General features: G+C 39.4%; 1 protein-coding gene and 2 long non-coding RNA genes across 4 annotated transcripts; 2 read left to right on the top strand and 1 right to left on the bottom strand.

Moving 5' to 3' along the window:
- Positions 1-1,434: 1,434 nt before the first annotated feature.
- On the top strand, positions 1,435-4,185 carry LOC124417558. The gene is made up of 2 exons (XR_006932543.1): positions 1,435-2,537; positions 4,109-4,185. It is a non-coding gene; the product is annotated as an uncharacterized LOC124417558 (long non-coding RNA).
- Positions 4,186-4,858: 673 nt separating this feature from the next.
- On the bottom strand, positions 4,859-12,444 carry TMED7 (transmembrane p24 trafficking protein 7). Its single transcript, NM_001319030.2, has 3 exons — positions 12,135-12,444; positions 9,271-9,516; positions 4,859-7,787 (listed from the first exon to the last, which is right to left on the bottom strand). The coding sequence occupies exons 1-3, from the start codon at positions 12,309-12,311 to the stop codon at positions 7,551-7,553; spliced, it is 660 nt and encodes a 219-aa protein (NP_001305959.1). The 5' UTR covers positions 12,312-12,444; the 3' UTR covers positions 4,859-7,550.
- Positions 12,380-20,736, top strand: LOC107052393. 2 transcript variants are annotated; one of them, XR_001464874.4, is made up of 4 exons: positions 12,380-12,475; positions 14,860-14,981; positions 16,218-19,804; positions 20,324-20,736. It is a non-coding gene; the product is annotated as an uncharacterized LOC107052393 (long non-coding RNA). The 2 variants fall into 2 exon arrangements; XR_005843180.2 differs by having other exon boundaries at positions 12,380-12,696.
- The last annotated feature ends 280 nt before the right edge of the window (positions 20,737-21,016 follow it).

Genomic DNA, 21,016 nt, shown 5'->3' with positions numbered 1-21,016 from the left:
ACAGAGGAGCTGCGGTTCTACACAAACAAAACCCGTGTTCCGAAAAATCGTGGTGCTCTGAGTAGCCTGATGGGCAGAAATCCCACAAAGCAAAAGTCAGTGCTTTGTTAAATGATGTGTGTGGTATGTACTTTAAGGCACTCAAGCCCTTCTTCAGAATTCCGAGCGTGAGCACCCAAAAGGTTTCCCAGTTCTTCCAGCAATATCAGTTTGATAACATCTACCAGCAAACCACGTTCTGCTCTGCTGGTGTTGGCATAGGTTTGTCAGGAGAAAGAGTGAGCCTTGGTTTCCAGAAGAACTCTCAGCTGACACACCACTCTGGGTCTGTGCTCTGCTCTGCTCTGCTCTGGGAAAATTATGTACTCAGAGGTAAGAAAACCTTGGTTTGCTCTTCCTTTTCGGTGGGAAAAGAATGTCAGCTGCTAATATCTGTGTTTGCTGTAAGACTTAAGGTGACCTCTAATTCACATATATAATCATTAATAACAGTATAAAAACAGTAGTAATTGTTTGTGGTAACTATGATTGCAGGTGTCTGCATCTACTGGGTAAATAGTGCACAACTAGTTACAAATCTACTACCTTATATATATAGTATATATACTACAATATATACATATATTATTATATGTGATAAAATTAGATAACTGTAGTTGCATTACGCACAAAAGGTAGGTAGACGTTTGTTGCTTTCTGCAAAAGCAAAATTAGCTCCTTGCACAGAGTGATGTATAGTTGTTCTATTTGGTGCTTGTCTGTTCCCAAAGGTTATGGGGCAGTTCTGCAGCCCCTAAACTACTGCTTCTCTATCTGTGTATACCACATCCTTCTGTTGTCTTTTCCTCCCTGCTTTTTGTTTCAGCACTTCATATCCCTTTCAGCCACATGTTCTCTTCCCCTGTAAGAGCTGAAAGGCTCTTTTGCTGCTCACTGCTCTGTCTCCCTTTACACTTCTCCAAAACACCGTCCACCTTCCTGCTATTGAAAAATCTGTACTTGATGCATTCAGGCTCTGTAAATTCACTTTTCTGTCAGTTTCTTATATACGAGTAGAGTTCTGTTTTTAAACATTCAGAAACTGATTCATAGCATTTTGGTATTAACTGTGTAGGTTACTCCAAAAAAAAAAAAAAACCAAAAAAGCCTCCTATTTATTTCCATGGAAGGTAGAAAAGATGCAAAGAGGACAAGAGCACTTTGATAGAGCAAATTCTCAGATGTGAGGCACTATTTTTCAATATAGTCACAATCATTAGCTGATTTGTGCAGATGTGCTGATCGAGATACTCTTAATTTCAAGGTATGACAACTGTGCATGGCTGTCCAGAGTGTGGCTTATCTGTCATGTTACTGTCACTACTGCTGGTCTCCATAAAGGTTCAGCAAGCATCGATGGATGTCAGTGGGTGCAAGCTTTAAGGTATGGATGTATTCAACTCCACATCTTTGTTTCATATGCTCTTCCATTCCAGATGCCATCATGGCAGACTGCCCCTCTGCTATCATCTGTCACATAGTAACAACATGGAATGGAATGGAATGGAATGGAATGTTATGGAATGGAATGGAATATTGGTGGGAAGGCTCAACCTCTGCTGCCATACCACCAGTATTCACCCCTGAGGTTGTGGGCTAGTGTAATAAAATATGTTTTATAGGCAGGCGTTACTTTCAGAGCAGCCCTCATACACCTCTGCTGGACAGTCCACATAGTAGGACAGATCTCTGCAGAGCTTTATTGGCAACTTTCCTCCACTGCAGGAGTTAACCATTAACTCATCCCTCCCCACTCACAGTCCCTTTCCTATTTATTAATAATCAATCAGGCTTTACTAATTAAGTCATTCTTTCAAGCCTAAGCTTCTTCTAAAAGTGTCTGAGACATAATGAGAAGCCCTTTGAAAATCCAGTAAACTCGTATTAGCTAGATTTTATTGCTTACTGATCTCTTTCAAGCAATTTAAAACACTTCAAAAAGCCTTTCTCAGATAAAGTAGAATAAAACCAAAGTTTGCGGTGCATTTAAAATAATGTGTAATGTGAGGCAATCCAGTAGTAAGCAGATGCTTCATGCAGAAGAAGATATTTAGTAAGTATGCAATATTTGTAATATGTATGTAAGCCAGAAGACACTGTTCAGACTGCTGGGTTACCTCTGCTGTGTTAATTACTTGCAATAAAAGACTTTACATCTTTAGCTAAGGTCTTAACATCCAGATGAATTCATTATGCAAGCTGTGCAGTAATAACTCTATATCTAAATACACAGTCAATTCTTTATTCTGTGGGGGCAATCTATATATATGTGTTGGTAATGAGATAAACACGAGTAGATACAAACTGATTTTGTATACAAAGTAGTTCAGATATATACAAGACCACATCAGTAAGCTTATGAATTATTTATTCTCCAGTGTCTTTAATCGTCTGTGCATTGCAAGCCACCCAACGTGATACTTGAGCTTCTTTTTTTCAGCTGAGATTGCTTCCAATCAAGATGCTGGAATACTACCACTGAATAGGCATTTCAGCAGGTAAACCTGACGTTTACTTTCCTTAAGAACTCTTTTATTTTTTACTAAGTTCAGGAGGAAAAAAACAACTTTCATACAGAACTATCATGTACACCTGTTACATGACAGTTTTGCTTGCAGTGGCATCACTTTGTGTTTTGGATCTTTAAAGTTTTTCCAGATGAAACCTATTTAGTAGATCTGAATGTTAGTAGCAACATTTAAACTGCAGTCATTTACAGTTCTTCTTCATCTTTCTCTTTAATTGTATCAAGTATTAGTTTTCTATCCTTTCTTAGTTTTTTGATTGCATGACATGGATCAAGTCTTTGTTTTTATCATCTAAAAGATTTAAGCAAGAACAAAAATGATTTGATACAGAAAAATTGAGTAATTTCAATTGGAATTGAGTAATTATTTTAATAGTACTTAATACTCATGAAAGGTTGCCCTGGCCTATCTATGCTACACTCAAACACAAATGTTCTTCTCCGCCAGTTCTGCTGATTCCATGCTCTCATTTCACCACCACAGCCTCCCAGCCCTGCAGCACACATGCAGAGAGCATGGCAGCATTCTGATCCCACAAGAAAATATCATACTCACAGACATGATGCTGTGTGTGTACTGCTCAGGCAATACTTCTGCATTTCATGTCATTTTAATTCATACAAGCAATTTTATATCCTCCCCCCAGTAAAAACAAGTTTGCTCCTCTCTTGCAGCTCCTCTAATGAAAGATATGCAAGTCTTCTTCGACATTATCGATATAAACATCCTTCATGCTCATTATATTCTTTTTCAGTTTAAATGGAAAAAGAATTGACCCTAAGATTCACTTTTTTCTTCTGTTTTGAGCTCTGGCCTCACCAAATGCACTACAAGACAGCCCCATACATCACCTTTTTCAATATTAAAAAACAATGTTAACAACAACCACATTCTGCTGTGCTAGTCCCACCGCTGCAATTGCACTTTCGTACACCTTATGTTGTTGGTGGTCCTCTATTTTGCTGTCAGATACCAAAACCTTGCAAAGGAGGGGCACAGGACAGGTTGTATCTGCAAGGAGACAGCTGCTATCTGTGTCCCTCAGCACGCAAGCACAGCAGTAAAATCAGTAATACTGCATGGCCATCCGTGCTGACTTTCCCTCCTTGGAGTTACGAACTGGCTCATGCTAGCCCAGTGAACTACTACTCCAGAGCACAAATATAGGAGCTACAACTCCATCACAGCAGGGATTCATATAAACTTCTTGGGAAGAAGCAGGGCAGGAATAGGGAAGATGAAAGACTAAGCAAAGGGTTTTGACGTTGTAGTTATTTCTGTTAATGAAAAAACAAACTCCAAGAAAATGAGTATTTCTGAACTTGTATAAATTTTGTTTGGAGTATTCAAAAGCAAAAATATATTGTATAATAAAAAGCTCCTCGTGCCATCTCAGAACAAATACAGTTTTCCTTCCCACTGTTCACTGTTTATAGTATTATGATGAGCTATTTCTCATTATTCAGATTGCCTTCTATCATCTATGCAGTGATGATTTCCACATTTTCTTTAAGTGTAATCATATTTATTTGTATTTCCAGAGTTAAGAAGCTTGACTTCCATTTTCAACTTCAGATATTAACATCTATGAGAGAACTAAAAACCATGCAACCTCTAAGGCATTATATTTTTTTTCCATCACAGCTGCTTAAGTAGATATATAATAATATGCATACATAAATATTAAGAAGATGCAAGCTATCAAAGTGTTCTGAACCATAAGGGCTCAAAACGAGGTCTCCATCTCCACTCCCTGTATGCAAACATTTTTTAGCAGGGTAGCTCTGTGTTTGCATTTTAGCGAAGTCCTGAAGATCCTACATCGTGCTTTACAAGAGACTGTGAACAAACTGCTTAGGGAGCACATCCACCAACAAATAAGCTATACTTTACACTAGGATGTCATAAACCAAATAACTGCTGGTCAGCTCCCAAATAGAGAACCACAGAAAAGGCAGCAGGTGCAGCTAACATCATGACAGAAGGAAGCCATTGCCTTACCACCCCCTGGCTGACCTCCCACCAAGCAATGCTGGCCAACCACAGCCCCACTATTCCAAATCACGCCTGAAACTTTTTTCCTCTAGTGACCTTAAAGTACAGCTAATTATTAACAGCTGTGAATTGAATCACTTCTCAGTGTACAGTAATGGAAGAGTGATCAAAGCTCAGGTAAAGGCTTTTCAGTGTGATGTATTAAAATACAAGTTGACACTCAGATTGTTGTTCAAAACTTTTTAAAGGCATAATGCTCCCCCCTCCCAAATGCAGACTGAACAACCAGACCACAATCATATATTAATTTTTTATTTTCCCATACAGTATTCACAGAGTCTGTTTCTTGTCTTACTCAAACTTTTTTTTTTTTTTCCAAACTAAATCAAAAACTGACATTTCACAACACGAAAAGTTGCATAAACACAAAACACTGAAGGAATAGCTGAAAACTAGGGTCTTTAGCAGTTAAAAACACAGTTGTATCCCCATTAATGCATGGCAATTTACTTGTGTATGACACCATTAATCAAGCTAATCTTTTCATGTATGAAAAGATGCAGCTCAAATAAAAAGTCACAAAGCATTTTTTCACTCTCTGCATATTAGCATGTGTTTTATTATATCCTATTCAGTCACATTTTAAAAACTATATACAGCTATGTTTAAATGGGTGTCTGTGCCATGTTTTTACTAAGACAAAATAAAGGCATTTTAAGCTATTGCTGCATATTATGTAGCAAGATATCAAAGGACTGGTTCAGATAACTAATTTTAATGAAAAAGTCAAGTCCACTAAACCTCTGCAGTGGGCATAATATTGAGCAGAACAGTCCCACCTTACACATTCAAACATTATGAAATAGAGACATGTATATGATGGACAACCAGTGTTTGGTTTACCCCCGTTTACCAATTTTAATAGCACACAGAACACAGCAGAAAAAAAAGCTTCAATCTTTGAAACAAATGTCTTTGTTCCGATTAAAGCTACAGAAGTGATTTTCAAAATTCAGAAGTTTACAGAAGACAATTTGGTGATTAAATCATGTTTCCATCCAATACTTGCACCCAAAGTGCAGAACTTGCTTCACTGTTGAGTACAAAGCAGCCAAAAGCTACTGAGTATCAGCTGCAGCAGTACATGCATATAGGTATGACTGAGAACATAGTGCATAGGCACACACCTGTCTCAAAAGAAAGGAATAACTTTTTCTTTTTTCTTTTTTTTTTTTTGCTTTCTGACTTTTGTGAATTCAACTATTTCTTGGAAGCTTGCATTCCAAAATGAGAATGTAGTATTTGAATTTCAATACAAGACAGTACACATAATCCTGAATTTTACATACATTGAGCATATTAGTACCTCTGTGACCTTTTAACTAATTTTTGAGCTCCTTTGGGTTTTTTATTTTATTTTTTTTTTAATTATTATTATTATTTCTGAAGAAGTTTTTTCCAGAACAGAGATAAGCACACATTTTATTTTTCAATCATCACAACATTTAAAACTAACTTATCTTAGGTCAGTTCTTCAGACTGCTTCAGGGTCACTTTCAACTTTCTGCTAGAGATAACATGGGCTAGGAATGAAGATAGAGCATTCTTTCTCTGGTTGTTGAAAATTAGTTAAAGAAGCATCTTGTGAATTAGTCAGCAATACAACTTTTTTTTTTTCCCACCTTAGTTTAGTTTGTGTGCATTTACAAGCTGCAGTCTACTTACTCCTCCAGAGGCACCTGAAGGAGTTGAGCAGTTCAATCTAAGCTACATTTATGTTCATACACATACTTCCTTCCACATCCAAATAAAGCAAGACTTTACAGTACATAAGCTACTAAATACACGAGCAGTGGAAACAACGTGGCTATTAACTCTACCAAAAGATAACCTGAAATATTTAAAACGTTTTCTGACCACTAGCAAAAAAGAGTGGCGATCAGATGCACAAGGCCATACTGTATCAGTGCACCACACACAAGGAAATAAAATTTACAGCACACGTGCAATGCAGTATCAATGTCAAATCGGCCTCTTAAAAGGAAAACAATTTGGTAAAAACCTCTGTATGTGCCTCACATGTAATATAGCTTCGGCCAGTGCTGGTGCTGTGCCACATAACAAACCAAGCTACCTCTGGTCTTAAATCCAAAAAGCAGCAGCAACACGTGCCCACACCCTGCACAGCTTCAGTGACAAAGTTACAACTCTCTGTGTTATTGCAAGTTTTTAGAATAAATTTGGAGATTTGAATTTTTAAAGACAGAAAATCTATTTCCTGAGTAGTCTCAGTTTATAATCTGTTCAGTAAAACAAACATCACAAAAGAGGAAAAAACATTGTATCTTACTATAGAAGAATACATGCTTAAGCAAATGCACTCAACTATAAAATTTAACGTGTTTTGAAAGTGGAGATTTTCCAGGCTGACAGAGAATGAGCCATGATTTAGTGTCACGCTTGCAACAGATTAAGAAAAGGATGTAATCAGCTTTAAAAAAAAAAAAAACAAAAAACAGCAAATCAAAACAGCATTACAGTTCATCACGTTTGCTTTTTTATAATGCAATCCACTGAGCCTGGAAATTATAATCAAACCACACTTTTTATATGTGTTGCTTCTGCATATCAGACATTTGATTGCTTGGTTCTTATGAAGTTTTATACTGCAGATAAATAATTTCCCTGGTAAAAAAAAAAAAAACTAACTAAATTTGGATTAAAATAAGTAAAGACAAATAGGCTTGTCAATGCAAATGTTTAATAGAGGAATCAGAAAGCAGAAGTATTTTGTTTTTTGTTTTTTTTTTCTGAAAGTCACCATGTGTCCCTTCTATAACTTTGTGTCTGTTTTGTGATTCTAATAGACAATGGGTAGACACACTTGAATGCTGCACACATTTAGATCCTTTGTACCTAGAATTAATTGGAGAATAATAACTTCACAGATTAATAGTGCATAATGACCTGAAGCATTATCACTACCAGTTATGATCCAACACGGGTTGTTGTGGTTCTTTTATCTGAGAAGAAGCTTTTGAGGAGAAACACCTGCCCAATACTAACAACAAGAAGAATGATTGCTTCCCCTATCGACCAATAAGCAACTCTTGTGTTTAAATCCTCAGCTCTGCTGCGGCCTTGCGCTTCCCTCAGTCGAAAGTGAGTCTGATAATCGATGACAGACTTCAAAGCTTCATGAATTGAAACACAGGCAGACTCCATCTAGAGAAGTAAATAAATGCAGTGTTAGAGCCCTTCTAATACATTGTCTGTGAATTCCTGTGCTTTAGTACCAGGACTGATGCAACATTACATTCCAGAGATTAGCTCAGTTCATTGTCAGGCTGAAATATTATAACATTTGAGCTTAGATAACTTACATATTAATCCACACAGACTCTTAAATAAGGAGCATGTAAAACTGCGTATCTAATAGCATTACACTGAGAACTACAAAACAAAAATTAATGCATGTTTGATTTCAGAAGTGAACACTAGAAAAACTACTGAAATGACAGTGACATCCCAATCATTTCTATCATTAAAATACAGAACTGTTTAATACATGTATGACATTCATGCACAACTATGACGTTCACTGTCTTAACTGGCACGTAAGTTTTACAGCAACTCAAAAACTACACTAACAAACTCAACATGTTCTTCTATCAAGAGACCCTTCTCTCACTCATGTATGCAAGAAGTGATTAGAGAAAGGACGATTCTGTTATTTTTCAGTGTTTCCAAATGGTCCACAACACTAAGTAACTCACAAAAACTTGCCCAAATTCACTTACTTCCTCTCCTAAACTAAAACTCCTTAACCCATTCAGTCTGTGTTGCCAGTTTTCTGAACCCTAAATCATTTTTCACCAACTTCTTCCATGTTCAGCTCATGCTGTCTGAGTAAAAGTCAGGACTCTTCACTGTGGTTTGATCACCACGGAATCAATCAACAGATCTTCAAAGTACTTGAATTCTAACAGGTAGTTTTTCAGCTTCATATCTTAAAATTAGGATTTCCCAAAGAACAAACACCACAACCTATTACAGGTGTTATTGATAGGACGAGGGGGCAAGGTTTTAAACTAAAGGAAGGGAGATTTAGATTAGATGTCAGGGGGAAGTTTTTCACAGAGAGGGCTGTGAGGCCCTGGAACAGACTGCCCAGAGAAGCTGTGGATGTCCCATCCCTGGAGGCAGTCAAGGCCACGCTGGATGGGGCCCTAGGCAGCCAGGTCTGGTCGTCAGCAACCCTAACTGTGGCAGGGGGTTGTAATCAGATGATTGTTCAGGGCCCTTGCAAACCATTCTATCGTTGTATGATTAATAAAGGAAAAGTTTAACACTGCAGTATGGCCAATTGCAGTTACTTACATATGTGTTTAACCATCTTTTACAATTCTGGTGTCTGAACAAGTCCCAAATTATTCTTCACAATGAGATTCAAGAAGTTTGCCATTAAGTTCTACCACTGGTGTCACTAATGTAATGTAGAACCCTTCTACTCTGCAGGAGGATCCTAAAGTGCCAAGCAAGCCCTTCTACTTTCAGGCATTCACCTTTCACTGTCCCTGTAAAAAAGCTGTCCAAATTCCAACTGATATTCAAAAGTGATATAGATATATAATGCAGCTGCATCTGGAAAAAAACAAACAACACTCTTTCAAGCTAACAGCTGCTGTCAAGCACAAGAGCATTTTACCTGGGTAAGTGCAGTTACTCTGTTTTCACTAGGAAAAAGCGGTGGATCTTCTCCAACCTGGAAATCAAAGTACACAGTTTTGTGTGTGAACGTAGAGAATTCATTGCTGAAACAGAATTTGTATGTTCCATTCCTGGATGCAGTAAACGTGAAGCTATCATACTGTTTCTTCATCTCTTTGTACAATACAATGCCATCAGGATCTTCCAGCCGGCAGTCAACATCGTAATGGCCTCCAGTAATCACCTGAAAAGAAAAAACAAAGACATTTAATACAGACATTTAACACATTTCTTCCCAGAAAAACAATTTGTCAAATGGTATCCAAAGTTTCTAACTTTGACAAGTATATTTTGAAATATAATACATTAATTTGAAAATTGTTTGAAGCCAGTCTTCGAAAATCATTCTTTTATGGAAGACACACAGAAAATAACAGGAAAAACTTTAAATTCAAGATACGAAATGTCAACTACATTTTCAAACAGTTTATACAAGAAATTTTAGTTGCTTTCTTATAGCTAATTGCACTATCGCAAAGGCTACCATAGATAAAACTTGATGGAGCAGCAAAGACAGTACAGAATGTGCTAAACTGTGATAAGACAGCTCCTTTCTGTATGGCTTAAGGAGCATAACTATCCTATTAGGTCAAGCTGCTCAGCTCTGCAGGAATGGCATATGACCAGTAAAACAGGCATTACAACAGGCCTAGTCCTACCAGCTTGTCAACAAAGTAGTGTTACTGAGGGGTCCACTGCTTCCCTCCTGCACAGCTGGCAGCAGCCACTGCTTTTCAAAACCAGCACATTCAGATAACGCCCAGGAGTGTCTCCAAACTTCATGACTCATTTTTATTTCAGGCTTTGGTTATTGACATTGCTCTGTAGAAGCAGACAAGATACCCTGCCTCTGTAACAAGTCCCACTGGTAGTTCAGGTGCTCAAAATTTGCTGTCATGACTCTCAGGCTAGCAGTTTTAAGCTTAATGCTTGCTCCGAATTTCTTCCTTTTAAGTTAAAGCACGCTGAATGAGGAAAATACTCACATCTGAAGGTACGTCCCTTTTGTATTCTACAGAAATATTCCAAAGTAAGAGTTTTATTGAAATGAGTATCTTTTACATATCTCTTTGCATATTGTCCGTTCAGATGTGCACTTCACATGGTGGTGTTTAAAACCACAGCAATTTTTCTATTAATCAAGTTATTAGAACCGTAAAGTTAATGGTAAAACAGAAATAGCACAAGAGCTGAAAACTATCTGTTCTACAGACAGCTAATTTTAGAAACATTCAGCTGGCAAATGAGATCTTCCTGTTTTTCCAAAAACATGATGACAAGTTCAAAAAAAAAAAAAAGATTGGATGTCTAGTTCTGGCTGTCTACCACCTAATGGAGGTTTTCATACAGAAATGACTGCCTGGTTGGAAATCAAAGCAAAAAAAGAAAAAAAAAAGTTCTGCACAAAAATGGTGGCTCATCTTTAAAGCATGATTTCAAATTCTACAAGGGCTTCACAAACCTTGAGAGGGCCAGTTTACACGTACACATTAAAGATGTGTTGTCAGACCTTTAAAGCTTTCCTGAGATTCCTTTCTATAGAGCTTCCTTGAGCCTCCCCTCAGCTCTTAAGACTACTGCCAAAGGATGCCCATGCAGCACTTCAGCTGGGCAAACCTGGAGTTTCTTTTCAGAAACACTCCTCCTGTTCTGATCTGTTATGATCCTGAGCAGAAGTAGCAATAGTAGGCCTATCTGCCCAGGAATCTCTAGTGATATCCATTTCAAAACATGGGGAAAGTGCTGAACAGAAAAAAAATGAAAATGCAAAAAGCAGTAAGAAGGAACAAGAAGCCAAGACACAAGAAAGAGTAGGAAAAACATAAATCTGACAAAGACCTGGAACACAAAGGACAAAGCCACAAAGTTACTTGGCAGCAAAATTCCCCAAAATACTAAGAAAAAAATAAATATGGGACTGCAAAGGGAAAAGTTGCTCCATAAAAGCACATCCTTCCCCCAAAGTAGCCACAACCCACTGTCAGGGTTGACTTTGCTCTGGTGCTGCTGTTGCACTCTTTGTTGGTGTCAGCGGCTGCCACCTGCAGCAGCAGACTCAGAGGTACCAGAAGAGCCATGGCTGTGGTTACAAAGTACGAAAAGCCCCTTCTGTACTTGGCACTGATGAGGCCACACCTCAAATACTACCTTCAGTTTTGGGCTACTCACTCTAAGAAAGGCATCGAGGCCCTGGAGCGTGTCCAAAACAGGGCAACAAAGCTGCTGAATGATCGGGAGCACAGGTCTTACGAGGAGGGGATGAGGGAGCTGGGATTGTTGTCTGGAGAAGTCAGGTGAGACGTTACTGCTCTCCACAGCTACCTCAGAGGAGGTACTGAGGTGGGGTTCGGCCTCTTTTATCAGGTAACAGTGACAGAATGAGAAATAATGGCTTTTAGCTGCACCAAGGGAGGCTGAGGTTGGACAGTAGGAAAAAATTCTTCTCAGAAAGGTGAGGTATTGGAATAGGCTGCCCAGGGATGTTGTGAAGTCATCGTCCCTGCAGGCTGCCAAGAAGAACGTACATGTGGCACTAAGGGACGTAGTTTAGTGATGGTGGAGGGCTGACTATTGCACGAAACGGTCTTGGAGGTTTTTCCCAACCCTAACGATCCCAAGCAACAAAAGCTGCACGGTCCCTCCCGGTACGTGCACGTTAGGCACAGCCCTCACAGGACGCCAGCCCGTTTCCGTGAGGCACGGCACAGCCGCCCGCTCCGTGCCGGGACGCACCGCCCCCTCCGCGCCGCCATTCACACCCTACGCGAGGCCGCGTGGCGCCGAGCCGGGCTCGGCCGCTACCTGGAACTCGAGCGTGCACTTCGTGCCCTGGGCGATCTCCTCGTAGAAGCACTGCTTGGCGTTGTCGGGCAGCTCGAAGGTGATCTCGGAGGCCCGCGTGGCGCAGGCCAGCGCCAGCAGCAGCAGCAGCGCCAGCCGCCCCCACGGCCCCTCGGCCTCGCAGCCCCGCGGCAGCATGGCACAGCGCGGGGAGGGAGGGCGAGGCAGGACGGAGACCGAGCGGGACGCGGCGCGGGAGGCTGCGGAGAAGCAGCGGCGGCGCGGGCGGAGCCGGCGGGCGAGCGCGCTGCCGAGCGGAAGCACTCGCTCTGCCGGGCGCCGCCTTCCGGAAGCACTACCGGGTGAGTCCCGGGGTTCTGCGGACGTGGTGCGTGACGTGGGGGGCGGGGCGCTGCTCCTGCCTTGCGCGGGAAACCGCATCCCCCTCAGCACTGCTTGGCGGCGTGCGGTCGGCTGTTCCCGGGCGGGCTGTTGCGTCAGGGCGCCGGGCTCTGCGTCGGCCACACGAGTGTTAAATGTCACGGAATCGTTTTCGGTTGGAAAAGTTCCCTAAGAACACCAGGTCCAGTCTTTTACCTTGTCTACTGCTACCAAACTGTGTCCCCAGGCACCACATCTTCTTGTCTTTTATATATGTGCAAGAATGGTTGAATTCTTTGCTTCCCTGGACAGTGTCTCAGCCTTTTCAGTGAATAATTTAGTATCCAACCTGCCACAACTTGAGGCTGTTTCCTCTCGTCCCATCACTTAATGCCTGGGGAAGAGGTTGACCCACTTCGTCACAATCTCCTTTTAGGCAGTTGTAGAGGGAGGGCAGGGACTCCCATGAGCCTCCTTCTCTTTATACTGAGTAATCCCATCCTCTTTATGACTTGTGAGGCTGAAGGGGTGGGCCCCGATCTGCAGACACGGGGAGAAACACTGGAGGTGCGCAGTCCTGGAGCGGTGCCTTCCAGCAGTGAATCCAAGGAGCTTGAGCATCCTGCTCCAGGGAGAGACAGCACTGGCCGATGTGCTTGTCCATCTTCTCCAGCACATGCTGTTACCTTTACAAAGTTAAAACAGGCTCGACAGGAGGAATCAAAGATGACCCCACTGGTACATATTCATTTTTGTCTGTGGCTGGTTGGGCTGAGCAGGAGAGAACTGCTCTCCAGTTCCCCAGTGGAGACAGGCTGGCCTCCCCTGTGGCTCCACCAGGATTGGGCAGCTCTGCATGGCACCCACTTCATGACCCTCTGGCTCAGACAGAATGACTCCTTACCTGTCTTCTGAAGCCTGTGGATTTCATCCTCGGCATGGCAGAAGAAACCAGAGTGTCTGTCTGAGGATTTCACAGGGCAGTGGCACACAGAATCCAAGTCTTGAAGTCTCTGATAAATTGGCAGTTATGGATTAAAACGGTATGGTAGAAGCTTTAGGATATTTCTACCCTCCCCCACTCTGAAGCAGGAATTATCTGCCTACAGCTACCTCTCAGACCTCTTCTGGTTTTGTTTTAAACACATTGGCTTTATTTCAGGAGGCATCCCAATATTGGCTGATATCTGAGACAGCTTAAAAGCAGATTCATGCTCACCTAAAAAATGGCAATTGGAAGCCTGTCACCAGGGACCAAACACCAAAGATACCTAGCAATAGCAAGTTAATTCAACCTAGCAGAACAGACAAGGATGATGTCTTGTGATGAATAAGGAAATCTGAAACAACTCCTGATCTCGAAAATAAGTTGTCACGAGCAGATGAGGTCATTTTCTGTTCTTTTTGGAAGGGGACAGTGGGCTTGAATCATTTCATGAGTAAAGAAGACAGAAGACAACGTGCTTACGTGGAGCTCCCAAGAATGATTGCCTTGGCCTTGGTAACAAAGTACCACCAGTGGGTGTTGCCATCAGCATTGACCACATTGCCTTAGCTCCAATGTGATATGCTCGCATTTTATCTAAGTTAAATTTGTGAAGGACTAATTGTTTTGCACTGGTGATAACAAGTGACAGCGTTTAAAAACTAAGCACTAGCAACATGAATTGTTTATGAACATCAGTACTTCTTTTGCAGTTTGAGGCTGGTTTTGTTTTTTTGTCTCCTAAGCATTCCAGTCACAGTGGTATCCAGTTCCCTGGGTGATGCATGGGTCTAGAGACTGATTTGTAATGTAGGGGGGTCTGAGCTTTTGCTTTCAGAAGATTACACCTGACTACGAACTTACTGATTTCATTATAATCATCTTTGAATTAACCAGTTTATTACTGGTAATGTGCTGCTGGTACTGTTATCACGTTCTTTCTGATTTTCATTGTTCTATCTCTGTGTGTTAACAGTCTGTTTGTGAAATAATGGCACTTCATATAATTGTCTTTATTGTCTTTCTGTGTGAAGAATATTAGAAAGTTAAACTGCAAATAAGTTTATGAAGTATAATTTAGGGAGAATCTCATGAGGATCTTTTGTTTCCAAGCAGAAAATCCATTTAATTAGGATGAAACTCATTTTCAGATGTTATTTGGTATAGCTCTTCCTTGATAAATATTTGCTCCCCTTGCAGGTGCAATTACAATCTTCCCCAAACTTACCTGTACAGGTAGATAACTTTGTTAGTGTGCATTTTTACTTTATGTGTTAATTTTATGGTTAGGTTAGTTTGACTTTAAGTTTATAAATGTATGATGTCACTTTCTGTCTATAGAAAATTGAAGTTTTCAAACAGCAAATGTTTCTTGCGCAGGCATTAATTAAACTTCACTCTCCTAAGAAGTGCTGATGAACCATAGTGATGCTAACAATTCATTTCTTCAGAAACACATGGAGATCAGCTGCAGTAAGACTCTAGAAAGCTGCAAAGAACAGGTGTGTGGATTTTTTCTTTGCTTTATTGCTGAGATAAGATGAAAATCTCCAAATACTTCAGGAAAAGGATTTTTTTTCTTTTTTTCTTTTTTTCTTTTTTTTCTTTTTTTTCTTTTTTTTTTCTTTTTTTTTCTTTTTTTTTCTTTTTCTTTCTCTCTTTATCTCTTCGTTTCTCTCTCTCTTTCTCTCTCTCTTCCTTCCTTCCTTCCTTCCTTCCTTCCTTCCTTCCTTCCTTCCTTCCTTCCTTCCTTCCTTCCTTCTTTCTTTCCTTTTTTTTTTTTTTTTTTACTTTACCATTAATGGAGATGTTAGATGCAGATGCAATTTCGGGCAGATAAAATAGATCTTATGGCTGAAATAACATTATTTAAGTAGTAAAACAGAAAAAAAAAAGCTAGTCTTCACTTATATGATACTTCAGCATTCAGCCATCCCTACTGAAGATTTTGAAGGTGTTTTCATGAAATATCTTGGTCCATGTGATTATCATCCCTTTCTAGAACTCCAGTTGTGTAATTAAAAAAAAAATCACTTTAGCTTCACCATTTTAATTCTCATCCTAAGCAGATTTTACAGTATGTTTCATCTTGCTGCTCAAACCCACCTAGCATGGTAAAACTTCACCATTTTAAAACCTCGTAATTAAAAATCTTTGCTTGGGGCTCTGACAGATTTTACATTTCAAAAAAAGTTATTTATATCCAAAGAATAAATGCTGTCTACAAGGTTCAATTTTTGATGGACAAAAAATGACTGAAATAAACAGGTCAGTTGTTGTCTTCTTTTTCACTGGCCCTTCATGCTTGAAGAACTGGACCTGAACAACCTGGGAACCTGCAAAGCACTCAAATTGCAGTCAAGTATACTATCAACTAGCACAGTTTTAGCCCGCAGATTCAGTGTGATTTGTTATATGTCATGCTACAAAGGAAAAAACATCCAGACCTTAAAACCACTTGAATTTATCTTTTCTGTCAAGGTTCAGTGTATTTTATAACCTTTGTTCTCATGCTTTCAAAGTTGCAATGAATGAAACATGATTTTGTTCTAGTTTAAAAACTCAGTGCACTACTGGTCATGCTTATGATAGCTGATTACATAAAAGTCTGGAAGCATCCAAACAGAACATCTGAGAAAAATGTTAACTATTGTGTTAAATGTTAAGTAAATAAATAAAAATTAGCTTCACCTAAAATTAAACATTTACTGTACATCCACTTCTACATCTTCGTACAGGAAGATATTCATAGCTGCTCCTGTGCCAGGATCTAGCCATTGTGGAATCAGGAGAAAAGAGATTATTGAGAAAGTTGTGATCCTTGTCACCTTCTCATATACATCACGTACACTGCTGCAGAGTCACCACTTTGTCTTCTCGACAGCAAGCATTTGAGAGCCTGTACTCACAAAGATATATTATGTTGGTTTTCAAGTTATTTATTTATTTTTTAATAAACGTGTTTATGCACAAGAAGTTCAGAGGCATTAGAGTTTGTCTGAAAATGTCAGTCCTTCTTCCACCTTCCCTTCCGTTCCTTCTTTCCTTCTTTTCTGGAGGTTTTTATATTACAGAAATGAACACTCTGTCACAACAAAGGTGAGGATATATCCAGAGCAGATATTAGCTGTGAGCTCTGGCAGCCACTGTCAGACGTTTATTCTTCACTAACCTTCTCTGCAGGACCTAATCGCAGGGTTCAGTTTCCTCCTGAAGTACGTCGTATTTGTACATTCCTAAGCTCAGACCCACGCAGGCATGGACCTACTGCTGTTTCTTTAGTACACAAGAGGGAGCTATTGTTCACAACAATTTGCCAGTGTTACTTTTTGTTGGAAATACTGTTCTTTCAGATTGGCTTTTTCAGTTTAGTGATAAGAGGACACTGGAAGTTTAAAACAAAAACATGTATGTACATAAGATAGGCTTAGGTATAGATTGCAATACCCAAGACTTATGCGTGGATCAGGCTCCCAGTTCAGCAGTGAAAGCTATGCTTTAAGTCCTTTTAGGTACCAGGATTCCATGTATAACCTACGGAGTTCTCCAGCAGTGAGGCTCTCTGAGCAGAAATCTGCAAAAACTCCGTGGAAAATGAGTAAAAGACTGTCTTCTGATGTTCAAGATGAACATGGCTTGCTCAGAAATAGAGATTCCTCTGTCTGATTATTAGAAATTGTCTCTGATTAATACTCACAGCTCACAGCCCTCCCAGGTAGTCCTAGGGTGAGGTGGCAGGGACTGTTGCTGTTAATACATTTTCTTCCAGACTGAAAGGCTCAGGGTGTGCAAAGGGCCATTTCATGCCTCTTCTCTGGCTGAAGCGGACTTTAATGGACAGTGAGAGGAGGAAAGATTTGGATAAGGATTGAAACACCTCAGAAGGAGACAGAGAACGAAACACTGACTGCACTGAAGTAGATAAGAACTGCAAATGCCTAATAGATTTTATGCAAACAATCTGAAGAATCTAGGTATGCTTTCTGCAGTGGTCTTCACAATGGCTCTTGTTGTTTGTTGTTTTTTTTTTTCATGTTGCTTTGTTTTGTTGCCCCACCAGTAGTGACTGAATTTTGATAATGCTGTTACACTTACCTAGTGAAATAAAGAATTGTTCTTCAGTACGTGCAGTTTACCTGCTCTGATTTAAGGTGACTAGGATGTGATGTAAAACTTAGTAAGAGTTTTAATAATAGTCTCTACAACTGTATGGTCTAATGAAAGATTATCGGTCTCTCTATAGGAACAGTACCAATCACAGCACTTTACGCAGTATTGTGACTGCATAAGTGACAGACAGGATTTAGGAGACAAGGCAAAAAGGATTCAATGCATTTTTCTTATCTGTTATTTACCAAGTGGTTCTTCCCTATTCGGAATGGTCCCAGCTGTTCATACACTGACTGTTAATATGTTCTGAAAATGAATAATATATTGGTCTGTTACCATCTATCACGCCATAATTACTGTTTATAAGTCAAGGTCAATTGAACAAACAAAGCTTTTAACACAACTGGCTGTCTAGTAATTGCTGCTGTTGTATTTCCTGAGGGAAGCAACCCAAAATGTCATGTAAGTAAATAAGGATACCCATCTGGTACATTATCTGGCTACCTGAATGTAGTCTGTTCATTTAAAAGCTATCTCGTAACCTTGAGTGATACACTGAGCACGAAGTATCTAATATTAAAAAGATGCCAGACAGACATTGGCATATCAAGTATTACAAGTACTCTAAGCCAAAAGAAATTTCTGCTTTTCCTCTTAGCCCACACAGTTTTAGTAACTTGAAAAGTAAAATAATGATGTATTCTGTGAGTCAGCTGGCATTTTGTTTTGGAGTATTTCTCATTTATTTTGCATGGTTTCTTGCCCTTAGGATATTTAACTGGTACATTTAGGTGTATTCCTAAAGGAAACAGAAGCATCTGGAAAAGCAATATGTTATCACAGCATTTGAAAATAGGAGTCCAAGTCTCACAGGTGTGGCAATTTATAACAGATTAAGTCAAGACAAAGATCAGTCATTAAATAGATCTGAAAAAAAAACATGTGTAGAAGTGTCACGTGCAGATTGAGGAAGACATATATAAAATGTGTTTCTTGAGGTGGAATAATAATGGGGAAAACAAGACTGATATGAAAAGCAAGCATCTTAGGTGGGATTGAAAATGGGAAGAATGCTATTACTCCATAGCTGTTGTAAGATTGTGATGCTGTTCTGCAGGACAGGATGCATGCACATCAATGTGTATTTTGGAGTTTGAGGAAGAAACACATAATCTCTTTACAGTTATAGTTTGGCTATTTTTTTTTTACTGCAGTTGAAATGAAGAGTGTGTAACATGTATATTGTAGTGAAATTCACACTTGTGCAATATTAATATGATTCACTGAAACATTCAAGAAAAAAACACCTGAATAGTGGAGGGTGGTTAGAGGTGCTTGGAACTTGGGTGACAGGTTACAGCACAGAGCAGCTTTGGATTTCCTATGATGAAATCACAGGAAAAATAGTCAGTCAGAGAATAAGCTATTAAATCTTCTTATTATGAGCCCACTGTTCATTTCACTCATTTACACAGAAAAAAGTGAAGGGTTAATTAATTAGCAGTAAATAGATATAAGAATACATTATGCCGCTTTGACTTGTACCACACAAACTCTACACGAAAAAATATAAACATAGAAACGTAGTAAAAGTCTCATCTACATCTAAGCACAAAGCATAACGTGAAGGAAATCTCAGAAAACATGCTTGTACAAAATGGACAATGAAGATAGTCTGCCCAGAACAGTCTTTCAGTAAACGATTCTCTCTATGATAAATTGGCTCAAACTAGAAGCCTCTAAAAAAGAGCCTTACTGCAGGAGCACAGAGATCTCTCAGTGCAGATTGCTCAAGACTTTGGACTGGAATACTGGTGTCAGAACTGAGCTAATGCCTGCCTGCTTAACAAGAATTTGTTTCTAGCAGCCTCTGTTCCACAGTAGCAATGTTCTGCCAGAGGACGAAAGGAATCCAAGACACTTTCCTTTGTTCCTGTTCTAGCCTTAGTCATTTGTTTTGGACAAAATTCAGCTGTCACCCACATGGAAGACTAACCTATGAGGAAGTACAGAAACAGCTGGTGCTTGAGCTGTTATTGCAACCAGTGTATGCTGCATTCCTAACCAAGTCCTGCTTTTCTGTTATATGGAAATATTAAAGCAAATCCTATTATGAAAACTAATGCATGAGGTTGAAAGAGGACATCCAGCAGGAGACTACAAGACAAGATTTCTGTCAAAGAAAGAGAGCAAGGATAATTCCATACTTCTAAAGGTTTGTTGCTATTGTTGTATTGCCTTAGTGTCTCTCCAGCACAGGGAAATAGTAACAGTGATGGATGGTAATACCTGCTCATTGTATTCTTACTAGAGTTTCTATTCTAGAATCATAGTTTCTGTTTCAGTATCATTCCTGTGGTAATCATCTGTCATTTCTCTGGTAATCATCTCACCTGTCCCTTGAAAAGGTATTCTTGTTTGTTTGTTTATTTGTTTATTTCCTTAGATAATCCATCCAAATGTTTTTTTTTATTGTTTGTCTTCATAATGTATTCTGTACAATGGATACTGTAATGGGACCTATCACATGTAAAGTAGGTAGCTATCATTAGTCTAATAGGTAACATAGACACTATACCAGTACTGATTATCTATGTCAATCTGAAAAATAAGCATATACTCATAGTTGCCTTGAAAAGATCCTTCCTTCAGTGGCTTTTATTGGCAGCTAATACTTTGTGTTCCAGGAATTCACATGCTGGTTTTTATTTTGTTGTTTTTTTCTTTCTTTCAGGAGTCTGACAAACATGGTTCTGCATGATGCAGGCATTCTGAAGTAGACAGAGAATTTTAAAGTGGCTATGAAAGGGAAGCAAGACCAAGAACACAAAGACACCTTTGATTCAACAATGAGGGAGAAAAAGAAAGATTAAGTCACAACTGGAGATGACTGAGAAATTATCAGAGGTATGGTCTAAACAGAAGAAGGCTGTAGAGGAAGCCATTTTGTGGGACAGGTACTACTCTGTGTTCTCCAGCATCTTGGCGCCAGTATATTCAGTTATTCACTTTTCAGTTTCTTTTTATAACTTCTTGTTGTTACTCATTTTCAGTATAAAAATAAGATACACTAAAAATTCACTGTAGGGTAAAAATATGTAACAATTAGAGCTCTGGATATAAATAAAAGACAGGATTTTGACCAGATGTTATTATATGTTTTTAATTTCCTTAGTAAATTACAAAGGTACAAACAACATTTTGACAAGGGCTTCCTTCACATTAGATTAAACAGCTTGCATGAAGAAATCTGCTGTGAATATAAAAGATTTTGAGGGATTCAATAGGTTCAGTTAGAAAACTGATTCAATTTCTGAAAGCCAAATGAGCTTTCATTCAAAAATAAAACTAAGACTGAGTAATACTCTAAAGTAAGTCTACAAATTGGAGAGGGAACCTTCACACAATTGCTGGATATTTTTCCCCG

This window comes from Gallus gallus, chromosome Z (assembly GCF_016699485.2).
Source record: "Gallus gallus isolate bGalGal1 chromosome Z, bGalGal1.mat.broiler.GRCg7b, whole genome shotgun sequence".
Lineage (NCBI taxonomy): Eukaryota > Metazoa > Chordata > Aves > Galliformes > Phasianidae > Gallus > Gallus gallus.
Note: the sequence above shows the minus strand (reverse complement) of the source record. Positions and strands in the feature narration are given on the sequence as shown.

Bases quoted from the DNA above. Each gene is read 5' to 3' on its own strand.
- TMED7 (NM_001319030.2), bottom strand. From the start codon at position 12,311: ATGCTGCCGCGGGGCTGCGAGGCCGAGGGGCCGTGGGGGCGGCTGGCG. The intron at 9,517-12,134 runs GTAGCGGCCGAG...TTTTCTTTTCAG, and splicing joins AGTGCACGCTCGAGTTCCAG to GTGATTACTGGAGGCCATTA. The intron at 7,788-9,270 runs GTAAAATGCTCT...TTACTTCTCTAG, and splicing joins GAGTAACTGCACTTACCCAG to ATGGAGTCTGCCTGTGTTTC.